This window comes from Equus asinus, chromosome 25 (assembly GCF_041296235.1).
Source record: "Equus asinus isolate D_3611 breed Donkey chromosome 25, EquAss-T2T_v2, whole genome shotgun sequence".
Classification (NCBI taxonomy): Eukaryota; Metazoa; Chordata; class Mammalia; order Perissodactyla; family Equidae; genus Equus; species Equus asinus.
In genome coordinates, this window is record NC_091814.1 from 37,859,192 (window position 1) to 37,884,279 (window position 25,088).

At 36.2% G+C, this 25,088-nt stretch overlaps 1 protein-coding gene across 8 annotated transcripts in view; it reads right to left on the reverse strand.

Moving 5' to 3' along the window:
* Positions 1-25,088, reverse strand: part of HMCN1 (hemicentin 1) — a 436,035-nt gene that overhangs the window by 159,070 nt on the left and 251,877 nt on the right. For all 8 annotated transcript variants that reach the window (XR_011498041.1, XR_011498040.1, XR_011498042.1 and 5 more), the window contains 6 exons: positions 17,818-18,096; positions 17,027-17,308; positions 16,176-16,284; positions 15,039-15,208; positions 13,698-13,852; positions 9,962-10,085 (listed from right to left, as the gene is read on the reverse strand). Coding sequence is in view for 5 of the 8 variants with exons in the window: in XM_044757668.2 (XP_044613603.2) it covers positions 9,962-10,085; positions 13,698-13,852; positions 15,039-15,208; positions 16,176-16,284; positions 17,027-17,308; positions 17,818-18,096 (1,119 nt within the window). In the remaining 3 variants the exon portion in view is untranslated. The remainder of the gene's footprint in view (positions 1-9,961; positions 10,086-13,697; positions 13,853-15,038; positions 15,209-16,175; positions 16,285-17,026; positions 17,309-17,817; positions 18,097-25,088) is intronic.

Genomic DNA, 25,088 nt, shown 5'->3' on the forward strand with positions numbered 1-25,088 from the left:
CAAGAGAGTGAAGTGACTTATCACGTTCAGGAATCCTCAGTAAGCCCAACAGCTGATTTTTTCATCAAAAAACATGGAGACCCCAAGGCAGTGGGAAGACTTATTCAAAGTGCTGAAAGAAAAAGACTAACAATCAAGAATTATATATACTGCAAAATTAACCTTCCGAAGGAGAAATTAAAACATTCATGGAAAATCAAAAAACAGAGAATTTGTTGCTAGCCCCCAGCCTTACAAGAAATACTAAAGGGAGTCCTTCAAGTTGCAAAGAAACAGTAACTCTAATACACATAAAGAAATAAAGAACACTTATACAGGAAACTAATAGTAAAGACAGTAAAACTATATATTTTGAACATAATTCTTTCTCCACTCTGGTTTAAAAGACAACAGCATAAATCAATAATTATAAGTCTGTATTGATGGGCACATGATGAATAAAGATGTAATTTGTATGACAATAATAAGCAGAAAGGAGGGGAATGAGAGAAAGAGGCTATAAAGGAGCAAAGTTTTTTTGTTTTGGTTTGGTTTTTATTTTTTTTAATTAATTAATTTACTTTTTATTGCAGTAACATTGGATTATAACATTATCTAACTTTCAAGTGTACATCCTAATATATAGGAGCAAAGTTTTTTATACTATTGAAATTAAATTGGTATTTATCCAAAGTATAATATTATTAATTAAGATGCTAATTGTAATCCTTAGGGCAACAACTAAAAATAAACTTTAAAAAATATAGTAAAAGAAACATGAGAAATAAAATGGCACATAAGAAAATATCTGTTTAACACAAAAAGGCAGTAATGGAAGAACAAAAAACAAAAATGACATAATACATATAAAAACACAGCAAATGGTAGGCATGAATCCTATAATACCAGTAGTTACATTAAATGTAAATGAATTAGACACTATAATCAAAAGGCAGACACTAGCAGAATGGATTAAAAAAATGACCCAACTGTATGTTGTCTACAAGAGACATACTTTGGATTCATAAGACATAAATAGGTTGAAAGTAAAAGGATGGAAAAAAATATGGCATGCAAACAGTAACCAAACAAGAACAGGAGAGGCTATACTGATATCACACAAAATAGACTTTGAGACAAAAATTGTTACTAGCAACAAAGTAGGACATTTAAAAATGATACAAAGCGTCAATTCTTCAAGAATATGAAACAATTATATAGTCATGCATCATTAACAATGGATATGTTCTGAAAAACGCCTTGTTAGGTGATTTTGTCATTGTGTAAACATCATAGAGCATATTTACGCAAATCTAGATCATATAGCCTACTATGCACCTAGGCTATATGGTGTAGCCTATTGCTACACACTAATAACAAACAATCAGAGAAAATAAGAAAACAATCCCATTTACAATTGAATGAAAAAGAGTAAAATACCTAGGAATAAATTTAACCAAAGAGGTGAAAGACCTGTACTCTAAAAGCTATAAAAAATTGATGACAGAAATAAATGGAAAGATAGACTGTGCTCATGGATTGAAAGGGTTAATACTGTTAAAATGTCCATAACACCCAAAGCAATGTACAGATTCAATGTAATCCCTATAAAAACACCAATGGCATTTTTCACAGAACTAGAACAAATAATCCTAAAATTTGCATGGAACCACAAAAAGACCCTGAATAGCTAAAGCAATCTTGAGAAAGAACAAAGTGAAGGTTATCATGCTCCCTGATTTCAAACTACACTACAAAGCTATAGTAACCAAAATAGTATGGTACTGGCACAAAAAGAGAAACATAGGTCACTAGAACAGAACAGAGAGCCCAGAAATAAACCCATGCTTATATGGTCCACTAATCTACAACAAAGGAGGCAAGAAGACGCAATGGGAAAAAGTCTCCTCAATAAATGATGTTGGGAAAACTGGACAGTTACAGGCAGCAGAATCAAACTAGACTACTTTCTTACACTACGTACAAAACAACCCTCAAAATGGATTAAAGACTTAAATGTAAGACCTGAAACCATAAATCTCCTGGAAGAAAACATAGGCAGTCAGCTCTTTGGCATTGGTCTTAGCAATATTTTTATAGATCTGTCTCCTCAGGTAAAGACAACAAAAGCAAAAATAAACAGGACAACATCAAACTAAAAAGCTTTTGCACAGTGAAGGAAACCATCAACAAAATAAAAAGGCAACCTACTGAATGGGAAAAGATATTCGTAAATGATATATCCCACAAGTGATTAATATGCAAAACACATAAAGAACTCATACAACTCAATATCAAAAGAACAATTTGATTCAAAAATGGGCAGAGGATCTGAATATATATTTTTCCAAAGAAGACATACAGATGGCCAAGAGACACATGAAAGATGCTCAGCATCACTAAACGTCAGGGAAATGTAAATCAAAACCACAAGGAACTATCACCTCACACCTGTCAGAATGGCTATTATCAAAAAGACAACAAATAAGTGTTGTTGAGGATGTGGAGAAAAGGGAACCCTCATACACTGTTGGTGGCAATGTAAATGGTTGCAACAGTGACTATGGAAAACAGTATGGAAGTTCCTCAAAAAATTAAAAATAGAACTACCATATGACCCAGGAATTCCACTTCTGGATATCCTAGGAAAATGAAAACACTAGTTCAAAATGATATATGCACCTCTACATTCATTGCAGCATTATTTACAATAGCCAAGATATGAAAGTAACCTAAGTGTCCATAGATAGATGAACAAAGAAGACGTGGTCTGGTATACACACACACACACACACACACACACACACACACACACACAATGGAATGCTATGCAGCCATAAAAAAGAATGAAGTCTTGCCATCTGTGACAACTTAGGTGGACCTAGAGGGTATTATGCTGAGTGAAATAAGTCAAAGACAAATACCATATGATTTCCCTTATATATGGAATCTAAAAAACAAAACAAATGAACAAACAAAACAGAAACAAACTCGTAGACACAAAGAACAAACTAGTGGTCATCAGGGGGAAAGAGGTGGTGGTGGGGGTGCAAAATATGTGAAGGGGATTAAGAGGTACAAACATCTAGTTATAAAATAAATGTCATGAGGATATAAGTACAGCATAGAGAATATAGTCAATAATATTGTAATAATTTGGTAAGGTAAAAGATGGTTACTAGACTTGCCATCATGATCATTTTGTAATGTACATATGTGTCAAATCACTATGTTGTACACCTGAAACTAATATCATATGTCAACTACACTTCAATTTAAAAAAAGATCTCAAATCAATAACCTAACATTCCACCTTAAGAAACCAGAAAAAAAGAAGAGTAAACTAAACCGAAATAAGCAGAAAGAAGGAAATAATAAAAAATAGAGCATAGATAAATTAAACAGACAATAGAAAAACAATAGAGAAAATAAACAAAAACAAAATCTGGATTTTTGAATACTTCAACAAAATTGACAAAATTTTAGCTAGACTAAGACAAAACAAAACAGAGGAGACCAAATAACTACATTCAGGAATGAAAAAGGGATTATTGCTATCATGTTACAAAATTAAAAAGGACTATATGGGAATATTATAAACAGCTGTGTGCCAACAAATTCGATAACCTAGATGAAACAGATAATTTGTTAGAAAGACACAAACTACTGAAACTGACTAAGAAGACGTAGAAAATCTGAACAGACATACAAAAACAAAGAAATTACATTAGTAATCAAAAAACTCCAGAAAGAAAATGCCAGGGCCAAATGGCTCTATTGTTGAATTCTACCAAACAGTTAAGAATTAACATGAATCTTTCACAAACTCTTTCCAAATACAGCAGAGAGGGAATACTTCTTAAATCATTCTAAGAGGCCAGTTTTACCATGATAACAAAACCGACAGAGACAGCCAATAAAAAGACACTACAGACCGATATCCCTTATGAACACAGACACAAAAATGATCAACAAAGCACTAGTAAGGTGAATCCAGGAACACAGAAAACAGATTCTGCACCAGGACTAAGAGAGACCTAGCCCAGGACGGCAGGTTTGGTTTAACATATGAAAATTAATCAACATAATCAAGACCATATGGTACTCAAAAATTAACTCAAAATGGATTAAACAGTTAAATGTAAGACCTGAAACCACAAAATTCCTAGAATACAACATAAGAAAAAAGCTCTTTCACATTGGTCTTGGCAATGATTTCTGGGATTTGACACCAAAAGCACAAACAACAAAAGCAAAATAAACAAGTGGGACTACATCAAACTAAAAATCTTCTGCACAGCAAAGGAAACCATCAACAAAACGAAAAGGCAATCTACTGAAAGGGAAAAGATATTTTCAAACGGCATATCCAATAAGAGATTAATATCCAAAACATATAAAGAACTCATACAATTCAATATTTAAAAAAATCAGATTAAAAAATGGGCAAAGGACCTGAAGAGACATTTTTCCACAGAAGACATACAAATGGACAACAGGTACATAAAAGGTGCTCAACATCACTTATCACCAGGGAAATGCAAATTAAAACCACAATGAGATACCACCTCAGACCTATTAGGATGGTTACCAGGGGCTGGGGAGGGTGGCATTGGGAGAAATGGGGAGATGCTGGCCAAAGGGCACAAGCCTTCATTTATAAGATGAATAAGTTCTGGGGATCTAAAATACTGCATGGTGACTATAGTTAATAATACTGTATTGCTAAGAGCGTAATTCTGAAGTGTTCTCACCACACACCGAAAAAAGGTATCTATGTGAGGTGATGGATGTGTTAATTAACCTGATTGTAGTAATCATTTCACAAAGCACACATATATCAACTCATCACATTGTACACTTTAAATATATACAATTTTATTTGTCAATTATATCTCAATAAAGCTGGGGGGAAAAGGAATAAAAAAAGACAGTGTGGTACCGGCATAAGGATAAACTATTTAGGCAATGGCATAGAATTGAGATTATAGAAATAAACCCTTATATATACAGTCAAATGATTTGCAACAAGAGTGCCAAGCTCATTCAATGAGGAAAGAATAATCTTTTCAACAAATGGTGCTGGAACATTTTTAAGTAAAGGGTAAATACAAATATAAATTCTATTGCTCCCTTCTAACAAAATTTAAATGGATAGTCTTGCAATTTTGAATTTAGGAGAACACTGTTCTAGACAGAAGCATTAGCAAGGTAACAATATCTTATGTTAACAGTAAGATGTCTGCATACTCCAAGCAGGAGGTTGAATTCCATTCAACTGGTTGGTTTTTTCCTGTTTTCCTTCTTCCAAAAGCTGCATGTGCATATGATGCCAAAACCACAAGGCCTTCTCTGGACATATTGTGGGCTAGATTTTGCTATTTGCTTTCTTTAATCACTTAAAGGCATGAACTGACTTTTTCAAATCCTGATTAAATCTGAATTAACACGTAACTGATCTAAAAGTGATATGGGTGAGTTAATCCTCCCTAACAACCAGAATTATGATATAGTGAGCAATAAATTCATTTATACTGAGAAAATAATATAGTAGAGTCCTGAACTGAAGTCATCCATTAAAAAAGAAAAAAAAAAAGGTCCCTACAATATTCCCAAATCTCCTTTAGGCCACAAGTGAGCTATTAAGCAAAACACAGAAACGATAGAGAAATCTTTTTAAGTGAGTGTTAGCATACGTTAGCCAAGCAAATACTGTAAAATAGTAAAATTAAATTAAGGAGTGCTCTACTAATGTTTTCAGCAGACAACTAATACAGACCCAAGGCGGTTCCCGGCCAACAGTAAAGGCAGCAGGACTTGAGATATATTTGTTAAAATGTTGGTACAGTGAGAAGGGCCAGAAGCCAAATATGTGTTTGAACAAAACAGTCATTAAGCTACCATTGACAGATAATGACCAGGATCCAGGCATGGGGCTAAACTTTTCTTGTGTAGTCTTTCATTTAGTCCTCATGACAACCTCCCCGATTCTGGTATTATCATTATCCTTCCCATTTTACAGATGAGAAAACTGAGCTTTTAAAAAGTTTAACATCTAAGTCCACTGTCCGACAGATATTACTTGGCAGTATAGGAATTCAAATTCAAAGCCCATGCTTTTAACCAGAAGCATTCTACTTCTGAAAGGCTTCACCTTGCTTGATTTTTCCTAGGAAGTAATTAAGTGCAGATGAAATGAATGCTTGAGACATTAGACCATTAGACTCCAAATAATCATTTGTTTGTGGAAAATATCTGAGGTTGAGATATTATTTCATAATTTGGTCTAGAGAATTAGAACTTCCAGAATTAGGAAACTTTGATGATCAAAAAGGACCACCTACTGAGAACCTCTGCCTTCTGTAACAGAACAGAAAATCCGGGGGATCACCAGAATGTTCCTTGTCTCATGATCATGACTTGGGCTTCTAGATTAGGAGACCATGCACCCTTATTTCCCCTTTTGGAGACACTTTCTTCCATGCTTGAGAAGCATGGAACCATCTATAATATTTCTTAATAAGAAAGGAAAATATCAAGCAATTGGAAAGCTAAGTTTCTTAGTATTGAACACTTTTGGATGCCAATGGAGGTAAATGCTCGTTTGCTAAATGTGTTATCCCATCAATAAAGATGGGCATTAAAACAAATCCCAATTTAAAAGACAACAATAGGATTGGTTAAATAAAATAAACTAAATTAAATGATAATTGCTTCCCTATAGATTTTTCAATGTTCTTCGTAATATCTAGCACCAGAATTAGATACCATACTTGGGAAACATTCAGATAGTAAGAGCATAATAGGGCTAATTCCTCTCTTGTTCTTCATACTATAAGCTTGTATTACTAACTTCTAAGATTGATTAGCTTTATTATGAAATTGAATTATCACATCTACAGTAACTGCAGAAAGTCATTAATATCTCGAGTATTTCCATCTGTGGTGTTTTTTAGCCACTCTTCTCCCACCCCGTTCTTATGTAGTTTTTCACATCAGATTAATTTCTCATTTTAACTTCTGAGATCTTTTTGAAATCTGTCATTAACAATCCTTAGAAATTCCCACACTTTTTATACCATCTCCAATTCTCACTGAAGTTACTAATGCAAGCATCAAAGAGGACAGAGTCAAGTTCGGAGTTGTGTGCATCCAACGTGGCATTACTGTCATGAGTGCCAAGGTGATATGCTAGCTTTCTGTTCAGATTCCTGTCATGTGCACTTAGCCAACTACTTCCCCCAGGTTGATCATAATCAGTATTAGATAAGAAGTTCCCATCATCATTTATTTTCCCTTTAGGTTGATGAATTGTTATCCAAACAAGTCAAGATCATATTAGACGAAACATTTTTAGCTATTACTGTATCTTACCTCTATTCTATTTGTGATTTATCTCAGGAAGACTGTTTTATAGTCTCCATCTGATCTGGTAGTTTTTAATAAAGTCTTACAATGACTAACCTTCTGTTTCCCTTTCTTTTCACATTAACCCAGATGGCTTCCAGCTTGCTCCTCCTCTCTCTGATGATTTTCCATGTAGGCGTATATCCTAACTGCACCTCCTGCTAACATACACTTTGTTAGCATATTCAGACCGTAGTTTTACAGACTTAGATATTGACTGGACTTTTTCTCTTCTGTTGTTGTTGGAGGAGGTAAGCAAGAGGACGTTATTGCCAGTTGACCCTTGAGCTGGAGCCAGGCAATCGGAGGCTCCTCACTCACCTCCCCTGTCTTTGAAGCGTAAGCTCTGCCTACCATTTCTACAGTGGAGCTGTTCCAAGGACATAGCCTCGAGAGAATAAGGTGTTGTCGAGACCATCCGATGGTATAAATGCTTGAACCCCATTAATGCCTTTCTGTATACTTTTAAGATTCTGGTGGGCGGGTGTGGAAATCTACTTGTCTTGCAGCCACCCTAGACCAGTTTGGTATATAAGTTCCCTTGCTTATTAAACCTCCAACCTACCAATCTGGAATGGTCTGTCTCTTTCTGTGGTCTCTCCTTGCCCTCCATGTACTGGGGCCAGTTTGCAAACCAACAGTTGTTGCTCTGTATTTGATGGGAGACTTGATTTCCTCCATGGCCTCTGTTTTTCAGCCTTTCTTGACTGCATTGGAAAGTCTCAAGGCCAATCTTTAGAGTCTGGGCCAAGGCTTCTCCAAGTAATGGCACATGAAGACTTCCATTAGAGATACTGTTTCAGGAGACGTGAGACCGGGCCCAGGAAGCTGTATTTTTAACATTCAATATGTATAATTTTTATGAACACGGAAATTTGAGAACCCTGAACACTGAAGTTTGGTTCTTCCCTGTTCTAGAGACATCCACTCTGCTCTTCACTATAGAGTCCTCATTTAAGTGTTTTAAGCCAATCCAGAGAACAAAAACCTCTAATACCTGAGAGAGTAGAAGTGGGATATATTTTACACCTAACATCTCTAAACCTCAAAAGCATTCCTCAAGTCAGATACTCGGAGAAATTAAGCGGTTTGTTCAGTTACGCAGTTGCTCTTGGTTAGCACAGAATTTAAACCAAAGGTGACCTGACTCAAGTGCCTGAAATGACTGCAACATATCACGTCATCCCACTTAACTGTCTCCTCTCAGCCAACAATGGAGACCAGCTAAGGACTGAAATTGTTGGAAGAGAGAAAATAGACAGCCTGCCCAAAGAGGAGAGAAGGAGCCTCAGGGCAGGAAAATTAGAAAAGGAGAGCAAGCCCACTCCCAGCACACTCTTGGATAGAAGTAGAGGTCTGAGTATGTGCTGGAGACAGTTGCCAAAGAACATCAGGTAGATGTTCAGGTAGAGAGGTAGCAGGCCTTATGAGGAACAAGGTAAATTCAAGACAATTTAAGGGAAAGCAGGGTGAGACTGTCCCCAAGCCTGAAAGCCTGGTGAACCAATTCTAAGATGGTTACAGTCAAATATTAGCCTTTAAGTCAATTACTCAATCAAAAAATAAAGGTCCTCTTAAGGAACAGAGTTGGTATGTATGACATCCATAAGTTAGGTGTTTATATGTGGGGAACTGGGGGAAGAATAAATTCGTTTATTGGAAACATTTAGGGAACTGATGATTTGAATCTTTTAACTGGTTGATTTAAATAAAATACATAAAGAAGCAGATTAGAAGCCATTAATGTCCAACTTAAATTTTCTTCATTTACTTATTATTTACTCTTTAATTTGTTAAATATTTACTGACTGCCTACTATATACTTGGAAGTAAGCTAGGTGCTGGGAAATTCTTCTAGGTTAAATTGTTCAGTAAATCCAGAGTGAATATATGAATGAATCAATGAATAAAAAGTTTAACAAGCAATCACATGAATTAGAGAAAATGAATAAAACGCATATGGATATCTTGGCTAGCCCTCTGCAAATAGCCTTGGCTGAATTAGGAAAGTCCACACCTACAATTCTTGGCCCTTTCTGATGAGTCTCCAGAGATCTGAAGTCTTATATTTAAGGTCAGGTAGTCTCTCAAGTTTACTGTGAAGCTGTAGTACTCACGAGGTGTTCCATGTCACCCAGACTTTTTATTATTAAAGTACATGAGAGAAGATCCTGAGTCGAGGACAGCTTCTACTCCCAAAACCCCTCTTACAGGCAGGGAAGAAAATCCCAGACAATGCTAAGGAACAACCCTGCAATTTCTGTCTTTTGAACAGAAGTCATCTGTAGAAAGCTAACGGTTAACGGAATTCAAATAATTTAAAACACAGGGCAGTGCGTTTATCTATTTATGAGCTCTAGCACATCCTATCTGACAACCGGAAAATTGAAGACTGTAATGTGAGCAATTATAACTACAATAATGTAAAAAAAGCTATCTAGGGTTTTTTCCACACAGACTAAAATAAACACTTGTTTCTTTAAACTGTAATTCAATGAAAACGAGCCCAGTATGTTAAGAAAAAAAAAAAAAGCGATAGAAATATTCTTTTGTTCAGACATAGAAATGACATTACCATGCACATGTAGCTGAATGTGCTGCTGTCCTTCTCCAGCTGCATTGGTAGCCACACATGTGTATCTGCCAGCATCTTCCATCAGGGCTTTGGCAATCTGTAGAACTCGACCCGAAGATTGTATCTAATTGGAGCAGAAAGCATGGCGGCATTTTGTACTTTACACTTGGATTTGAAAACTTTTGCTGAAATAGACAAACTCATTTAAATTTATAATATCTAATTACATCTTTATGCCAATATCCTAATTATCTCTTGATAGATTAGAGCCAGATCACTTCATCATGCACAAGAAAATAGACTAATTCGATTGAAAAGCTTTTCTTATTCCTTGGAAAACATAAAGTAACCTAAGGCCATCCTGCTGATACAGTCATAAAACTCCACTCAATAAAAGATTTTAGCACTAAACTATGAGGTATGTGATGAAAATTCAAGCTATTTGAAAAAACATAGTCACATTTATGTAACACTTCATAAATAGTTTTAAAAGAACAATCTTTCTTGATTAAATGGTCATGGAGGCCAGAAAAACAATAAAAATTATAAAATATGAGTAATAGAAATGCAGATAAATTTCTTCCTGACTGTTTTTTTTCTCATTTTCCTCTTAAACCCATTGCTACTGGCCTCTACCAGTTTGGAACTGGTAATGCAGCCGTTATCCTTTGAGACTGATCATTCAGAGGTTCCCAGTAACTTCTGATCACAATATCCAGCAACCACATAGTAAGCTCATACTCTCTTTCACCATCTATAGCATTTGGCATTGTTGACTACCTGCTCCTTGAATCACTCTACTCTCTGGGTGTTGAAGATACAGCATTCCCTCAGTTCTCATTCTCTGACTTTCTTGGGAGACTACTTTACAGAATCTGCTTCCTCCTCCTATCCCATAAACATGAAACTTAGCTTTCTGATAGTTTGCATCCGAACTCATGGCTTCAGTGAAGAATCTTGTGCAGATTCCTAAATTTACAGATTTGGCCTCAACTTCTTTCCTGAGCTCTACACTCCTGGCTCCAGCCCTCTGTTGGACAGGTTAGCACATGAAATGTAACATATCCAAAAAAAGCTTACAACTGTTTCCTTATATCTCTAAATCTACTTCTCATTGCATGTTTCCAGTCTTGTTTAATGGCACCTCTCATTCTCCCAGTCATCTGGGTTTTAGAACTCACTTCAACTCTCCTGCTAATTATACCACCCTATGTTTCTCAGATTCCCAATTTTCCATTCTCCCAGCCACTGTGGGATTATAATAGCTTCTTAATTTATATTCCAGTGTCTCCAACCTTCCAAACTATTAATCAATCCTGCATACCATTGCCAGAATAATTTGTCTAAAATGCAAATTTGATCCTTTTACCAGTTCCCCTTCAAAGCTCATTCATGGCTCCCCACGTTGCCCGGAATGAAATCTGAACTCAGCATAGCCCTCCAGGCTTACCACATTCTGACCCCAAATGATCTTCTCTCCCTACACTCCCATGTCAACTCCCACTTAACCTATTCTCCAGCCTTACTCTACTAAACATGCTAAGTAGCACATTCATACATTTATATTCATGTCTGGACTTTCGCACATGGCCTTTAGATTTTGAACTAGGTCAGTTCTCTCTCCTATTTCTTACCATTTATTCTCCCTTTGGATTAAGTCATCTGTCTCCCTGGTTTCAAATATCATCTATGTGTCAATACCTCCAGCTAGAGCTCTCCTTTGAGCTCCGGGAGGATATATTAAATGGTCTACTTGACATCTCCATCAGTTTATTTGAAAATCTACTCAATCCCCAAAAGTCTAAAACTCAAATCCCAGTTTTTTCCCCCTCAAACTTCTCCTCCTCCACAGCCTCCTATCTCACCGGATGGCATCACTATCTACGAATTTGTGTAGCTTACAGTGCTATGAGTTTGCCTTGATACCTCCCTATCCCTCACCTTTCATAAGCAATTTATCACTGAGCCCCAATGATTTAACCAATAAATAACTCTCAAATATATTCATATATCCTCATCTCCGTGGCTGAGAGTCCAAATTTCTATCTTCTGTCTCTTCTAGACAAATAAGTGCCAAGTGATTTCCATATATCTACTCTTGATTCCTTCAATTCATTCTCCAAAAGGGGCCTGAGTAACTACTTAAAATGCAAACCTGGTCATGTCACTCCTCTCTTAAAACTCTTCAAAGATCTCGCATTGCTTTAAAGTAAACATCAAATCATTAATATTATTTAAATACCTCCTAGCAGTTCTCTGGTCTCCTAATACCACCTCATCTTTGCTCTCAGTTTCTCAGTCTGCTGGCTTGCTTTCAGGTCCTCAAGAAGTGTCAAATTCTCCTTTACTTTAAGTTGATTACCTATGCACATCTTTTCTGAAATACTCCACTCAGTTCTCTTCCATTAATTAACCCATTTAACTCCTGTGTTTTCTTCAGATCTGTGCTCAAAGACTTTCTCTATAAATTACCCTAATGCTTAAAGCCTTTCCTCAGTGTTTGATCTTATCTCTCTATATATGTTCTTTTAAAATCACTCATTACAGTTTGCAATTATACTTTTGTATAATTATGTTAAAAACGCCTATCTCCCAGGTAAACAGTTGTTTACCTGCACTATGTTTGGAGGCTGCATACTGAATCTTTTGCTAGTACAAATGTGCAAGATTAGCTCCACTGGATTTGGAATAGGAACAGTAAATGAGCTGAGAAAAGAACTCAGCACATCCCTCATTACTAAAAACTTACTACATGCAAAGTTTAAGCCCACAATAGTCAAATTAATCTGATCCTAGTAGCAAAATCTATTAAGTCAAACTTTTTAATGCATCGTTTAGATTATTCAGGTTTAAAATCCATCTATCTATCTATCTATCTATCTATCTATCTATCTATTAATTCAAGAACTATGTACTGAGGTACAGTTATATGCCAGGGATTATACTCAGTGTAAAAGATACAGAAGTGAATTTATTGACAGAGTCTGAGTCTCTGCCCTCTTGAAGCTTATAAACGAGTTAAAATACATTTTTCAAGACTTATTTCACTTAGATTTATCTAGATAGGACTTTATTTCAATCTCGGTCTATGGTGAACATGCTGGGAATATTCTGACTTAGTATTGTTGAACACCGTTCATCCATGAGACGTCGGTTTTTCAATAGTTAAAACAGGCATAAATCAAAATAATAAAAATACCAATTGCTATTTTAAAGTCTATATGCTTGTTAAAGTTATCAGTCCTTAACTCCATTCTTCAAATCAAAATATTAAGTTAAATTCTAAAAATGTCTAAGGAAACATATATTGTTTTAATAAATTTTCTGCAAAATCTGTCCAACAGGAAAATCTACAATTAAGAAAGAAGAATGTGGGTGGCTGGCCCCGTGGCTGAGTGCTTAATTTTGCACACGCTGCTTCAGCAGCCCAGCGTTTCACCAGTTCAGATCCTGGGTGCAGACATGGCACCACTCCTCAAGCCATCCTGAGGCGACATCCCACATGTCACAACTAGAAGGACCCACAACTAAAATACACAACTATGTATTGGGGGGCTTTGGGGAAAAGAAGAAGAAAAAAATAAAAGAAAAAAAGAAGATCAGCAACAGATGTTAGTTCAGGTGCCAATCTTCAAAAAAAAAAAAAAATTAAACAAAAAAAAGAAAGAAGAATGTGATAAGTCCAGGAAGATCTATGTAGCTTTCTCATTTTGAGCTCAGTAATATTTATACTTACTTTGAGGTTTCCTTGGGCAGTGTTCACAGGTTGGCCATCTTTTAACCACGTAATGGACGGATGTGGAATGCCATTGGCTATGCACTGCAAGGTGACAGGCTTGTATTTCACCACAGCTCTCTCAGAAAGACCTGAGGATTTGATCGTTGGAGGAACTAGATTTAGAAAGGAAGGAAAGATGGAAGGGAAGGAGAGACAGAGAGAGGAAGGGAAGGAGGGAGGGAACAAAAATCATAATCAGTGAGTTCAAACACTTAAAAATCTGTATGCAAGAACTTGAAACTTTAAAATTTAGATGAGGGCAAATCCCTATTTTAACAAACATTGAAATAATTTCATCTTACACATTTGATTTATAATTTTAAGCAATTTTAGAGATTACTTATTTCTTAACTATGGATCTCTAATTCTCCAGGGAATAAGTATAATGTATTTACAGCAACTGTAATCCATATGTGTTTGGCTTACACCTTTTGGTGTATTTTCCCAATCTATAACGATCCTTCCTTTCTCTAGAACCACCTCATTAAATTAGAGTGGGTTTCCAGTACCCGTATTTATACCACATGACTCTGCCCCCACCAAGGCTGATTGAACCCAGGATGGTAACTTGATTTAAGCTGGGCGTGCCAGTATTCCCTCCTTTAGGAATTGGAATTGAGACCAAGAAACAGGATTATCTTTATTCCATCATGGGACTGAAAAAGCTGGAAAAAACCATCTGGCATAGAAAAAGGGAGAAATGAAGTTGATATTCATAGAAACCTCTGCTGGGGCTTCCAAATGGCTCTTCAGTTTCTTGTCCTGGTCCCTCTCTTCCCAAGGTCTGCTGGCAAGTGAGCTGCACGATACTCTGGCAGAGGGTTGCTTCTGTCATTAGATGAATAGTTCTAACCCTATTGTGCCAGTTCTATGAACACACTTATATGCCCTGCATCCTGCATAACATCCTCAGCCTCCATTTCTGGAAACAACTTTATTCATACTCCTGCCTCTTTTGGCTGAACCCTTGAATGCTGACACAACCCCTTTTCTTGAAATTTGCTGCCTGTCTCTTCTATCTTATTTGGGCTCATTCCTCAGATCCTGGCATTCTATGCAGCATACACTTCTTAACATTTAAATTCTGTCTGTATTCATTCACGTGGTATCTCTTGGTTAAGTCTCTGTGTTAGTAAAGTGCCTTATAATGTGCCATTATTTAACTCAAATTCCCACCCTTTATATTACTTTCCACAACTCAAGATTTATCCAGATTACTGAGCTCCAATCTGAATTAGATGATGAAACAATGCATAAATTAATTTTAAATGTAATGATCTTGTCCCTCCTTCAGCCTACCATGAACTGTCACTTCAAATTCCTTCTTGCCATCTCCAGCAGTGTTCGTTGCCACGCACCGATAAAGGCCTGTATCTGACACTTGAGCCTGGGCAATAACCAGTTTGCGTCCATTTAGTAAAATCTTGAATCCATCCCTTTCATCGATTAGCTGGCCATCCTTCAGCCACCTATAGAAACAAGGCAAAAAGAAATCTGGAGATATATTTTAAATAACTAAGTTCCTAGAAGACACACACACACACACACACACACACACACACACACACATATATAGGAGAACTAGATTTATATTGAAGATTTTTAAATACATCCATAGATATATAAATTCTCAATTGTGCATTTGCCTAATTTCCTATTTGCTCACTCTATGGCATAAACTGTAATAGGGAAAAGGAAAAAGAAAACTGGCCTCAGAGAGAAGTTGGCATATTGCTGGAATCCAGTAACTAGGTGCCGACTTCTTCGTTCTTCTATTAATGTTGGGCTACAGAAAGAGGCGAATGCCCCTAAATATTATTCACTTCAAATGTTTACACAATATTAACCAGCAAAATGAACACAACCCTAACAAAACTCTGAAATCACACAGCATCATATTTTTTCACTTCTTATGTTATCACTTTTCATTTAGTTTTATAATCACACATGAACACATTTTATTCCCTTAACTGACTAACTGTTCCTTTGCATATCCTATAACACCTTGGAAATGAAAGACAAGTATTCAAGAAATGCTTTGTGAAAGAAGGAATGAGAAAAAGAGAATTGGAAACATATAAGCATGTTAACTTCCTCTATTTCCCTAATCTGTCTGGTGTACTTCTTTTTATTTAGTCCTCCAATAAACATTTCAGTGCCTCAGAAGATCTGACAGATACTGCTCAACAGTCTGTCTCCAAGAACTGAAAACGTAATTTCTCAGAGCATGAATGGAATTCCCCTAACAGAGAAGATTTAGGGGCCCTGTGAGTATCAAGTAAAAGTTGCCTATATAGAGAGTATGTTTTTTAAAAGAGGAATATAAAGGATATAATTTTATAAGACCACTTTTTAATGACACAGAACCTCCTTCAAGACAGCTCTAAAACACTCCAAGACGTGAGAGGTATTTAGAAGACACGTCAAAATGCTTACATGATAGTTGGTGGGGGAGAGCCTGTTACTTGACACTCCAGCTCCAGTAAGCTATTAACCATCACAATGAAGTATGATGTTTCACCTCCTCCTTCTACAGCTGGTGGTACTAGAAAACAACAAAGATGTAGCACACAGAGAAATGTAGGCAAGAGAAAATACACCATCGCTTTAAGCAATCCTAGGTTGCAGTTTAGAAGGCTGATAAGTATCATAGTAACCTGGTACAGGAAGAGGCTTTGAAAAGTAAAACACATTTTACAATACACACTTGCCAGGATCAGTGAATGTACTTTTGACATATTGTGGATTTTTCTCAATTAATCTAGCACTATGGTGTTGATGATGCCATCTGAATATAAAGTTTATTCAGATTTTATGTTGCTTATTTACATAAGAGTAAGAGAAGGGAACCTCAAAAATTTGGTCTCTGTTCAAAAGTCTTCAATTTATAAAGAAATAGAAACTCAAGGTTGCAAGATGACTTCCCAAGGCCCAGAGACTAAGCTTCCTGTTGTCTAGCACAGTGCTCATGACAGATGACCATGTTATCATCACTGCAATCAGCTACTGTCATAGATGCAAAACACATCTATGCACTTACAAATACAAAGCATCTCTCTCAAAATCAGTGGAAGATGTATGTGGGTTTTTAGATCTTTGGACTCTGGTTGATAAATCCCCACCACTCAGTGATATGCAGTCCAGAGCTGAACAGATGCTAAATCTTCTTTAAGATTGTTTATTGTTATATCAACAAAAAAGCATTTAATAAACTTTTCTATGAATAAATGATTGAATAAAGGTGTTGCTATGCATCTGAGAATCCAGGTGGTGGCATCCTCATTTACCTAAGACATCAACTTCGTAAATGAGTTCCTTTTCTCCTGCCACACTGGTAGCCACACATACATACTGTCCCCGATCGACTTCTAGGGCACTCATGATTTCTAGTTTCTTCCCGCCAGCTTCTATGCGGATGTTGTCACTGGCTTTCACAGGTACGCCATCTTTTAACCAGGTGAGAACTGGAGGAGGGTTGCCAGCAGCTTTACACTCCAGTGTTAGCGAATGAGCAACAACCACTTGCTTATTCAGGGGTAGAGCCAAGTCAGCTTCAATCATTGGAGGAACTAGACAGAAAAAAATAATGTTTCAGGCAATTCTTTGAAACCCTAATAAAATAAAGGGAATTTTTTTTTTCTCACACAGTTTGACCATAGAAACTACCCACATGTTCATCTCTCTCTCTAAGTTGCTGAGGAAAGAATTTCTTGTTTCAGTGGATCAACAACTATTCTGAATATGGTGGGATACTCTGCACCGTGTCTGGCATATGAAGCGCAAATAGTACAGAATGACCTTCGTCCTAACAACTACTTTACCTTCTCCCTAAAAACCAAATGGTCTAGATGCCCCAAGTGCCATAAACAGATGGTTGGCTAAATGAACAGACCACTTCTTGCTAGCTGTAGCTTTTTAAAATATTTTTCCAAATCATGAGACAAATTCTTCCAATTTCTACCCACGCATATTGAAATGACCAAACCCACCAGGACTTCATTAGTGAACAACTGGCCATTGGAATATTAGAAAGCATAGGCAGAAAGGTGTATGATTAAAGCACGTATTTTTTCCTTACCATAGACGTCCACGTGAAATGATTTTTCAGCAGTTCCAGCAACGTTGGTTACATGACACGTATATGTTGCTGAATCAGAGACCTGTGCTCGAGGGATATGAAGAAATTGTCCTTTGTCAATATAAAGTGCTTGTGAGCTGGATATGACTGGCTGGCCGTCCTTATACCAAGTAATAGCAGGCATTGGAAGTCCCCGTGTTTCACATTCCAGTTTAATTATGCTGTTGATCAGTGCTGATATTTCTGTGGTGACATTCCCTCCTTTAATGCTAGGTGGAACTACAAAGGATTTCAGAACAGAAACAAATCTTCTAAGCTTTAGCAACTGCATCAAAATCTTAAAAGTTATAGATGTTTAAATAATGCCTTTAAAGTCAATATAAATTAAAGACAATTGGGAAGTCTGCAATTTATCTGTTGATAATTGCCTGTCTTGTCAATCTTTTTTTTTTTCTTTTTAAAGATTGGCCCTGAGCTAACATCTGTTGCCAATCTTTTTTTTCTTCTTCTTCTCCCCAAGGCCCCCCAGTACGTAGCTATATATTCTAGTTGTAGGTCCTTCTAGTTGTGCTATGTGGGACGCCACCTCAGCATGGCCTGATGAGTGGTGCTAGGTCCACACCCAGGATCCAAACCAGTGAAACCCTGGGCAGCCCAAGCAGAGCACATGAACTTAATCACTTGGCCACTGGGCCGGCCCCTGTCTTGTCAATCCTTATGACTCTCCTTTTGGGTTTCAGATTTCAGTAAAAGGAGAAAGTCACAGCTTTAGTTTCAGAGGTTTATTTAAGTCCAATAGATCATAACACAGTAAGTAAGAAAGTTATGTTTAACAAAGTAAAACAAAACAAAACCTCACTTAAAGTAGATAAAATATATTTGCAACTAAGCCAAGTAGCAAAAATGTCAGATGTGGAACACCTGCACGCCCTCTCCCCAAGAAATACTAAAGGTCTAAGTGCTTTCAGAATCAGCTACTGGTAATAGCTGTGGAGTCTTTAACTTTTGCTTCTTACATTTTGTTTTTTTTTGGAACTGTCAAGAGTTCATTCACTCAAGTTTACTCATCTAATTGGCTACATGTGTGTCTTCCATAATTCAGTAACCACATGCCTGGCCTCTCACACCACATGAGGACTCTGCTTTTGGAAAACAGCTCAAGTGGCTCGATCATATTCTGAACACGCTCATTCCCAGACTGTGCGATAATTGCAACAATTTAAAAGAAATCAAATGGCACGTGCCTGAATCCGAGTGCCTTAATACTATTTCATTAAACTTTAATTTTAGAATAGGATATATTGTAGAATGTTTTTCTTAGAGTTGGACTAGGGCTATAGGTTTTAGGAAGAAGATCATAGAAGTAAAGTGCCATTCTTATCACATCATATCAAGGGTACACAGCTATTAACCTGACATCACTGATGATGTTAACCTAGATAATCTGGTTGAGGTAGTTTTTGCCAGCTTTCTCCATTATAAAGTTACTCCTTTCCCCCTTTCTTTTGAAAAGAATCACTTTTCCCAGCTCATACTTATGGGGCAGGGAGTTACACTCTACTTCCGTGAGAGGGGAATACCTATATAATTTATTTGGAATTCTTCTATATGAAGAATTTGTCTCTCCTCCCCAATTTATTTATTTGTTCAATCATTTATTTTTTTTCAGTGTAGACCTACAGAAACTTATTTTATGTTTTGGGTTATAATCTAATACCACATTATTTATTTTGCTTTTCAAATTGTTCCAGTTTGGGCCATTGGGAGCAACTTCAGTAGGTTCTTATGTCCCTTTCAGATACCCATGCCATTTTATTATTTTAATACTTTCTTAGTTTCTAGCCCTACTACATGCTCCAGGCTCATCTTGCATATTTCCTGACCCAGCCCTAGAATTATCCATTTCTCCATGAAGCCCTGGTTTCTTTTAGTGGAGACGGGTATTAGAAATCAAGAGCTGGGTGCTGAGTAAAGTACCTTGATATTTTCTGATAATCATTTTTAGAACTAGTTCACAGTGACAAACATTCATATACACATTTTCTCACCATAACTTAAGGCAAGATATACTATACTTTGCGGTGGATTTGATGGTGGAATGATTTTCCTATAAGGGGTTTACTATATAGAGCGGGGAAGCCAACTACGGTCCACAGGCCAGGCATGGAGATGCTGAGCTAAGAACAGATTTTATATTTTTAAGTAGTTGGGGAAAAAAAATCAAAATAATAATATTTTGTGACGTAAAAATTATATGAAATTCAAACTTCAGCATTCATAAAGTTTTATTGGAATACAGTTATGCTCCTTTGTTTATATATTGTCTATGGCTACTGTCATTCTATAACGGTTAAGAGTTAAGTAGTTGCAACAAATACCAAAGGTGGTGTTCTCATTACTTTTCACTGCTGCTCAGCTCACCATGAATTTAAGGGACATGATTATAACTCGACAGCATTTCAAGTGCCATGCATATCACCATACCGTGATGTTTTATTTTATTTTTTATTACCAGTGCATACTCCTCATGTCAAAACAAGAAAAGTGGACTTTAAAATTTCACATTTTTAAAGCACAATACGATGTAGACTATTTTATCAAATTAAATGGCAAAGTACTGTGTTTATTTTGTAATAATGCTATAGCTGTTCTGAAAGAATACAATACACACCAGTACTACTAGACCACATACTCATTGCCATCTTTCCAATTCAAAGAAAAACAACAGTTAGAAAAATCAGAAAATGTTAAATGGAATGTCTCATCACAGCAGAATTTCTTCACAAAGATCTAAAGTCAAAATGCGGCTACAATGAAAGTAGGTTTCCGAGCAGCTCATTGTTAGCCAAGCAAGGAAAGCCATTCATCAACAGTGATTTAATCAAAACAGGGACGAGTGCAGCAGCCAAAGAAATGTGTCCAGAGAAATCAATTTATTTAAAATTATTAGCCTTCCATGAGAAGAGTTGCTTGAAGAGCTGAGAACACTGGGAGCGAGATCAATAGTCAATTTTTTTAAAGGCAACTTTTCTGAATAGTATTCTTGGCTCTTGACAAATTGACAGATGTTACTGATACTGCTTAGTTGTTTTCTGTTTATTTGAAGAGTCAATGCCAAGTTTGATGAAACTGAAGAATTAGCCTGTAAGAATAGCCTGCATGGAACAACTAAAGATAAAAATATCTTCAAAGAAGTTGAGAAAACACTAATTCATTACAACCTGAAGTGGAATCTGATAAGATGTGTTACAGCTGATGGTGGTAAAAAACACGTGTGGGGCAGAGCAGGTTTAGACAAGTTTACAAAGCTTATTAAAATGTAAGGTTTTAAGAGTCTAGCTTTATTCCTTGTATTATTCATCAGCAAGCACTTTGTGTAAAATATTCATGTGTTATTGAACCAGTAGTGTCCATGGTGTATTTTATTTGCTCTTGAAGACTTACACAACATCAGTTCCATGAATTTTTGTCAGAAACAGAAGTTGAAATATAAGAACTTGTCCTACCATATAGCAGTTCAATGCCTTAATTGTGGTAAAGTTACATTTTAATTTTTTGAGCTCAGGACTGAGACTGATATTTTTCTGAATAAGAAGAATTGTCCTCAAACCCTGTTTTTGAATACTGAATGATTTTGGAAATTAATTTTGTTATAAACTTGACAACGTTTCTTAATGAATTCAACCTAAAATTACCAGGCAAAAACAGCACTTAAATGCAAAAATTATACTGTGGTAGTCATTCTGTTGTTGGAATCACAAGTAATGTCAAGCTGCTTTATACATTTCCCATGCTTTCAAACAAAACTGAGATGTCGATTTCCCTACAAATTTACAGTGAATATATTTTCTGAGTTCAAATTTCAGTTTCAGCAATGTTTGTGAGACCCTGATGCAAATGCAAAGGAAATTTCCACACTAAAGTCCATTTATTTCTGAAAATGAGAACTTCTCATCTAACCTTCAATTGGAATTATCAGTATAATGGCATGACAAAAGTCAAATATCAAGAGAATATAACAGAATTATGTAAATGTCTTCCAAGCAGTAAACATGGTCAAGTAAAATCACTTATTTGTGAACTAAGAGTATCTGACAGTACCTAACTGCATGAAAAGACATTTTCAAAGATAGGAATTACACAAAACCTCATTACAGATCACCATTAACAGACGAACATTTGAAGTCAGTTTTGGTGATAGGGATCACTAACTTTGAACTCCAATTAAACAAATTGTTATTCCCCCAAAAGAATTCTACTCTTCCCATTGGCAGATTTGTATTACAAAAAAATTTTACAATTTTTAAAATTAGCAACAAAATAGAATTTCATCAGTAAACTATTGGTAGAAATTCATTTCTATCTTGTCATAAGTACCTACATAATATCCTTGATTTTGTCTCATGATATGCAAAGCCTAAAAGATTTACTACCTAGCCCTTTATAAAAAAGGTTTGCCAAGTCTTGCTATAGATAATTAATTAACACAAATTCAAATCACCGTTTTGAAATCTTAAGAGAGAGCATTTTATTCAGACTTTAAATTTTAATTTTGGTTTGAGACTGTTTGTGTCATATGTTAATCTGTAAATGTATATCCAACTTTTGGCTCAAATTGCCTAACTCAGCCGGCTAGCTTTGTTGGTTGGATGATACATTAACGAGGGCAAGAACATAGATTCAAACAATTCCCTATTCTTCATGAACATTTTACAAAGGAAGATCACTTGTACTAGAAAGGAACCTATTTACAAACTTTATACTTATGAAATTGAGAAAAATCACTCAAAGAACATTTCAAATTGACAGCAGAATGACATACCACCCACCGCTTAAATTCGCCAAGTGAATAACTGTCACTTCCTATTTAAATTTAATTCATGTATACTTTTCTGAGACCTGTACTTCCGTTTGAGGAAGGGTTTTACAGACAAAGGTGATGAACACACTACACATTAAAATTCACCATGTATATACACTCAAAGACTTTCATAAAATTTGAGGATGCTCTCAGACCTCTGAAACTCATCCATGGACCTCAGCTTAAAAATCTTTGCCTCTGAACTACTCGCTATGAATCTATATGATCTTCCCATAGGATATTAAAAGTTCTTTTATTTCTTTGCTTCTTTCACATTCTTTCCCCCCCCCGTCTCTTTTATTTTTCACTCTTATTTTGTCTCCATTTCTTTCCTTTTCATCAACCCACTTGCTGCATCCTCATGTAAATAAGGAAATGAATGAATCAAGTGTAGTGTGAAACACATTCTCAATCTGAAATCTACATAAATATTCCTGACAGTCAGCCCAAGCATGGCATCTGTTTCATTATTCTTAGGAATAAAAGTATTTTCACAAATGAAATAAAATAAGCTTAAGATTACCCACTTGGAGGTGCAGACAAGCTTGCCAGAGATAAAATGGCATTATTTCTTGAATTATAACACTCAGAACTTCACAAAGTTATAAGACCTTTCATCTCAGACAATCTTAGAAGGTTTAATCATTAGAGCCCGCTCTTCTTGGAGCCTGAGGGCATCGTAGAGAGTGAACAAGAGAATCTGAAATTAAAGAATCCAGGTCCAATGGAAATAGGAGTCTCACTGAATCACCAAAATGTATTCATCACAGACCCTGGGAACCATACAGTAAGGTAGAGAAGACTACTCAATGGCTTAGGGGAAATACTGCATCCATTGTTTAATGTCTGGTTCTGGTAGGAGGCCAATGGTAGCAATAACAGTTTTGTGTAACTTGGATGCCTGCATAGCTAATCTTTCAGTAATGCTACTCTTTTTTGGAGAACATGTCTTTTCATGACTGATTTACTCCAAGGCTTCTATTTATAGATAGAAATGATTTAAAAGCCTGCATTAAATAAAATTTCTTTGATTCGAGAAGGCGATTCGAACTTTATATAATAAAGACACTAATATTAAGAAAAAGAAGATTTGCAATTCAGTGAAGTTAAAGAGAAGCCAAACTAGATTCTATATATATTTCAAGTTGTAAGACAGTAAAATCACTAAGTGGATAATGATAAATGAATAACATTTATTGAACTCTTAGTATAAGCCAGGTAATCCATGTAAAGTATCTAGCATTTGATCCTCACAATAACACTATTAAGAGGTGCTACTATTATCCCCATTTTACAGACAAGGAAAGTGAAGCTCAGAGGGGTTAGGCAATTTATCCAAAGTCACAAAGCTAGTAAGTGGCAGAAGTTGGGTCTGAACTCAAGTCTGCCTGTCTCAGAAGACCAAGTTCTTATTAATGACTAGACCAGTGCTGTCCCATAGAACTACATTGCAAACCACACATATAATTTTAATTTTCCAGTAGCCACATTGAAAAGTATGAAAACTAAGAGAGGAAATTAGTTTTAATAACACATTTTACTTAGCCCAGTATATCCTAAATGTCATCATTTCAGATGTAATCAATATAAATTATTAATATCTTACATTATATTTTCCTATTAAGTTTTTGATAGCTGGTGTGTACTGCATACTTACAGCTCATCTCAATTTGGACTAGCCACATTTCCAGAGCCCAACAGCCACATGAGGCTAATGGCTACCTCCTGGGACAGTATATCACCAAGTCATTCATTCATTTAGCAAACATTTTTTGAGAGCTGCTGTGTATCAGACATTAAATTAGGGAACATGCAAAACAAGACTCTGCTCTTACGAAGTTTAGCTTCTTTGGAGAGAAACAGTGAATAATTAAATAAATCCATAATTAAGTAATAAATTATCAGAGAGTGAGACGTGCTATGAAGGACAACGTAACAGAGAGTGACTGGGTGACTGCTTTGGGTTGGGAAGAGTCTGTAAGGAGGGGACATTCCTGAAGAATCTAAACTTTTCCTGAGGATCATATGCTATGGAAGGACACAAGACAGTGCAGTAAGCAGAGCCGCAATAAGCATAACTGACCTACTGACCTTTTGAGTTCTAGTCCTTTCTATTGTGTAATTGTTTATGCCTGCATCATAATGTTCATGTGCCTTCCTATGGCTCCATACATAAAAAATAAAATGACTTTGACAATCATCTTCCTCAGGGGATATTGAGAATTTTAGTGAAATGAGGGCTACACATCTCTGGTGGGGACTTAGCTGGGAGAAAATAGCAGCACAAACATAAGGCATTTAAAATATTACCATGTGGTCAGGATAAAGGCCAAGATGGAATGAAAATAAAACAGTTGAATTGTTCACATACCGTCAACTTCATTCTATTTCATGCATCTCTACTCTTTTT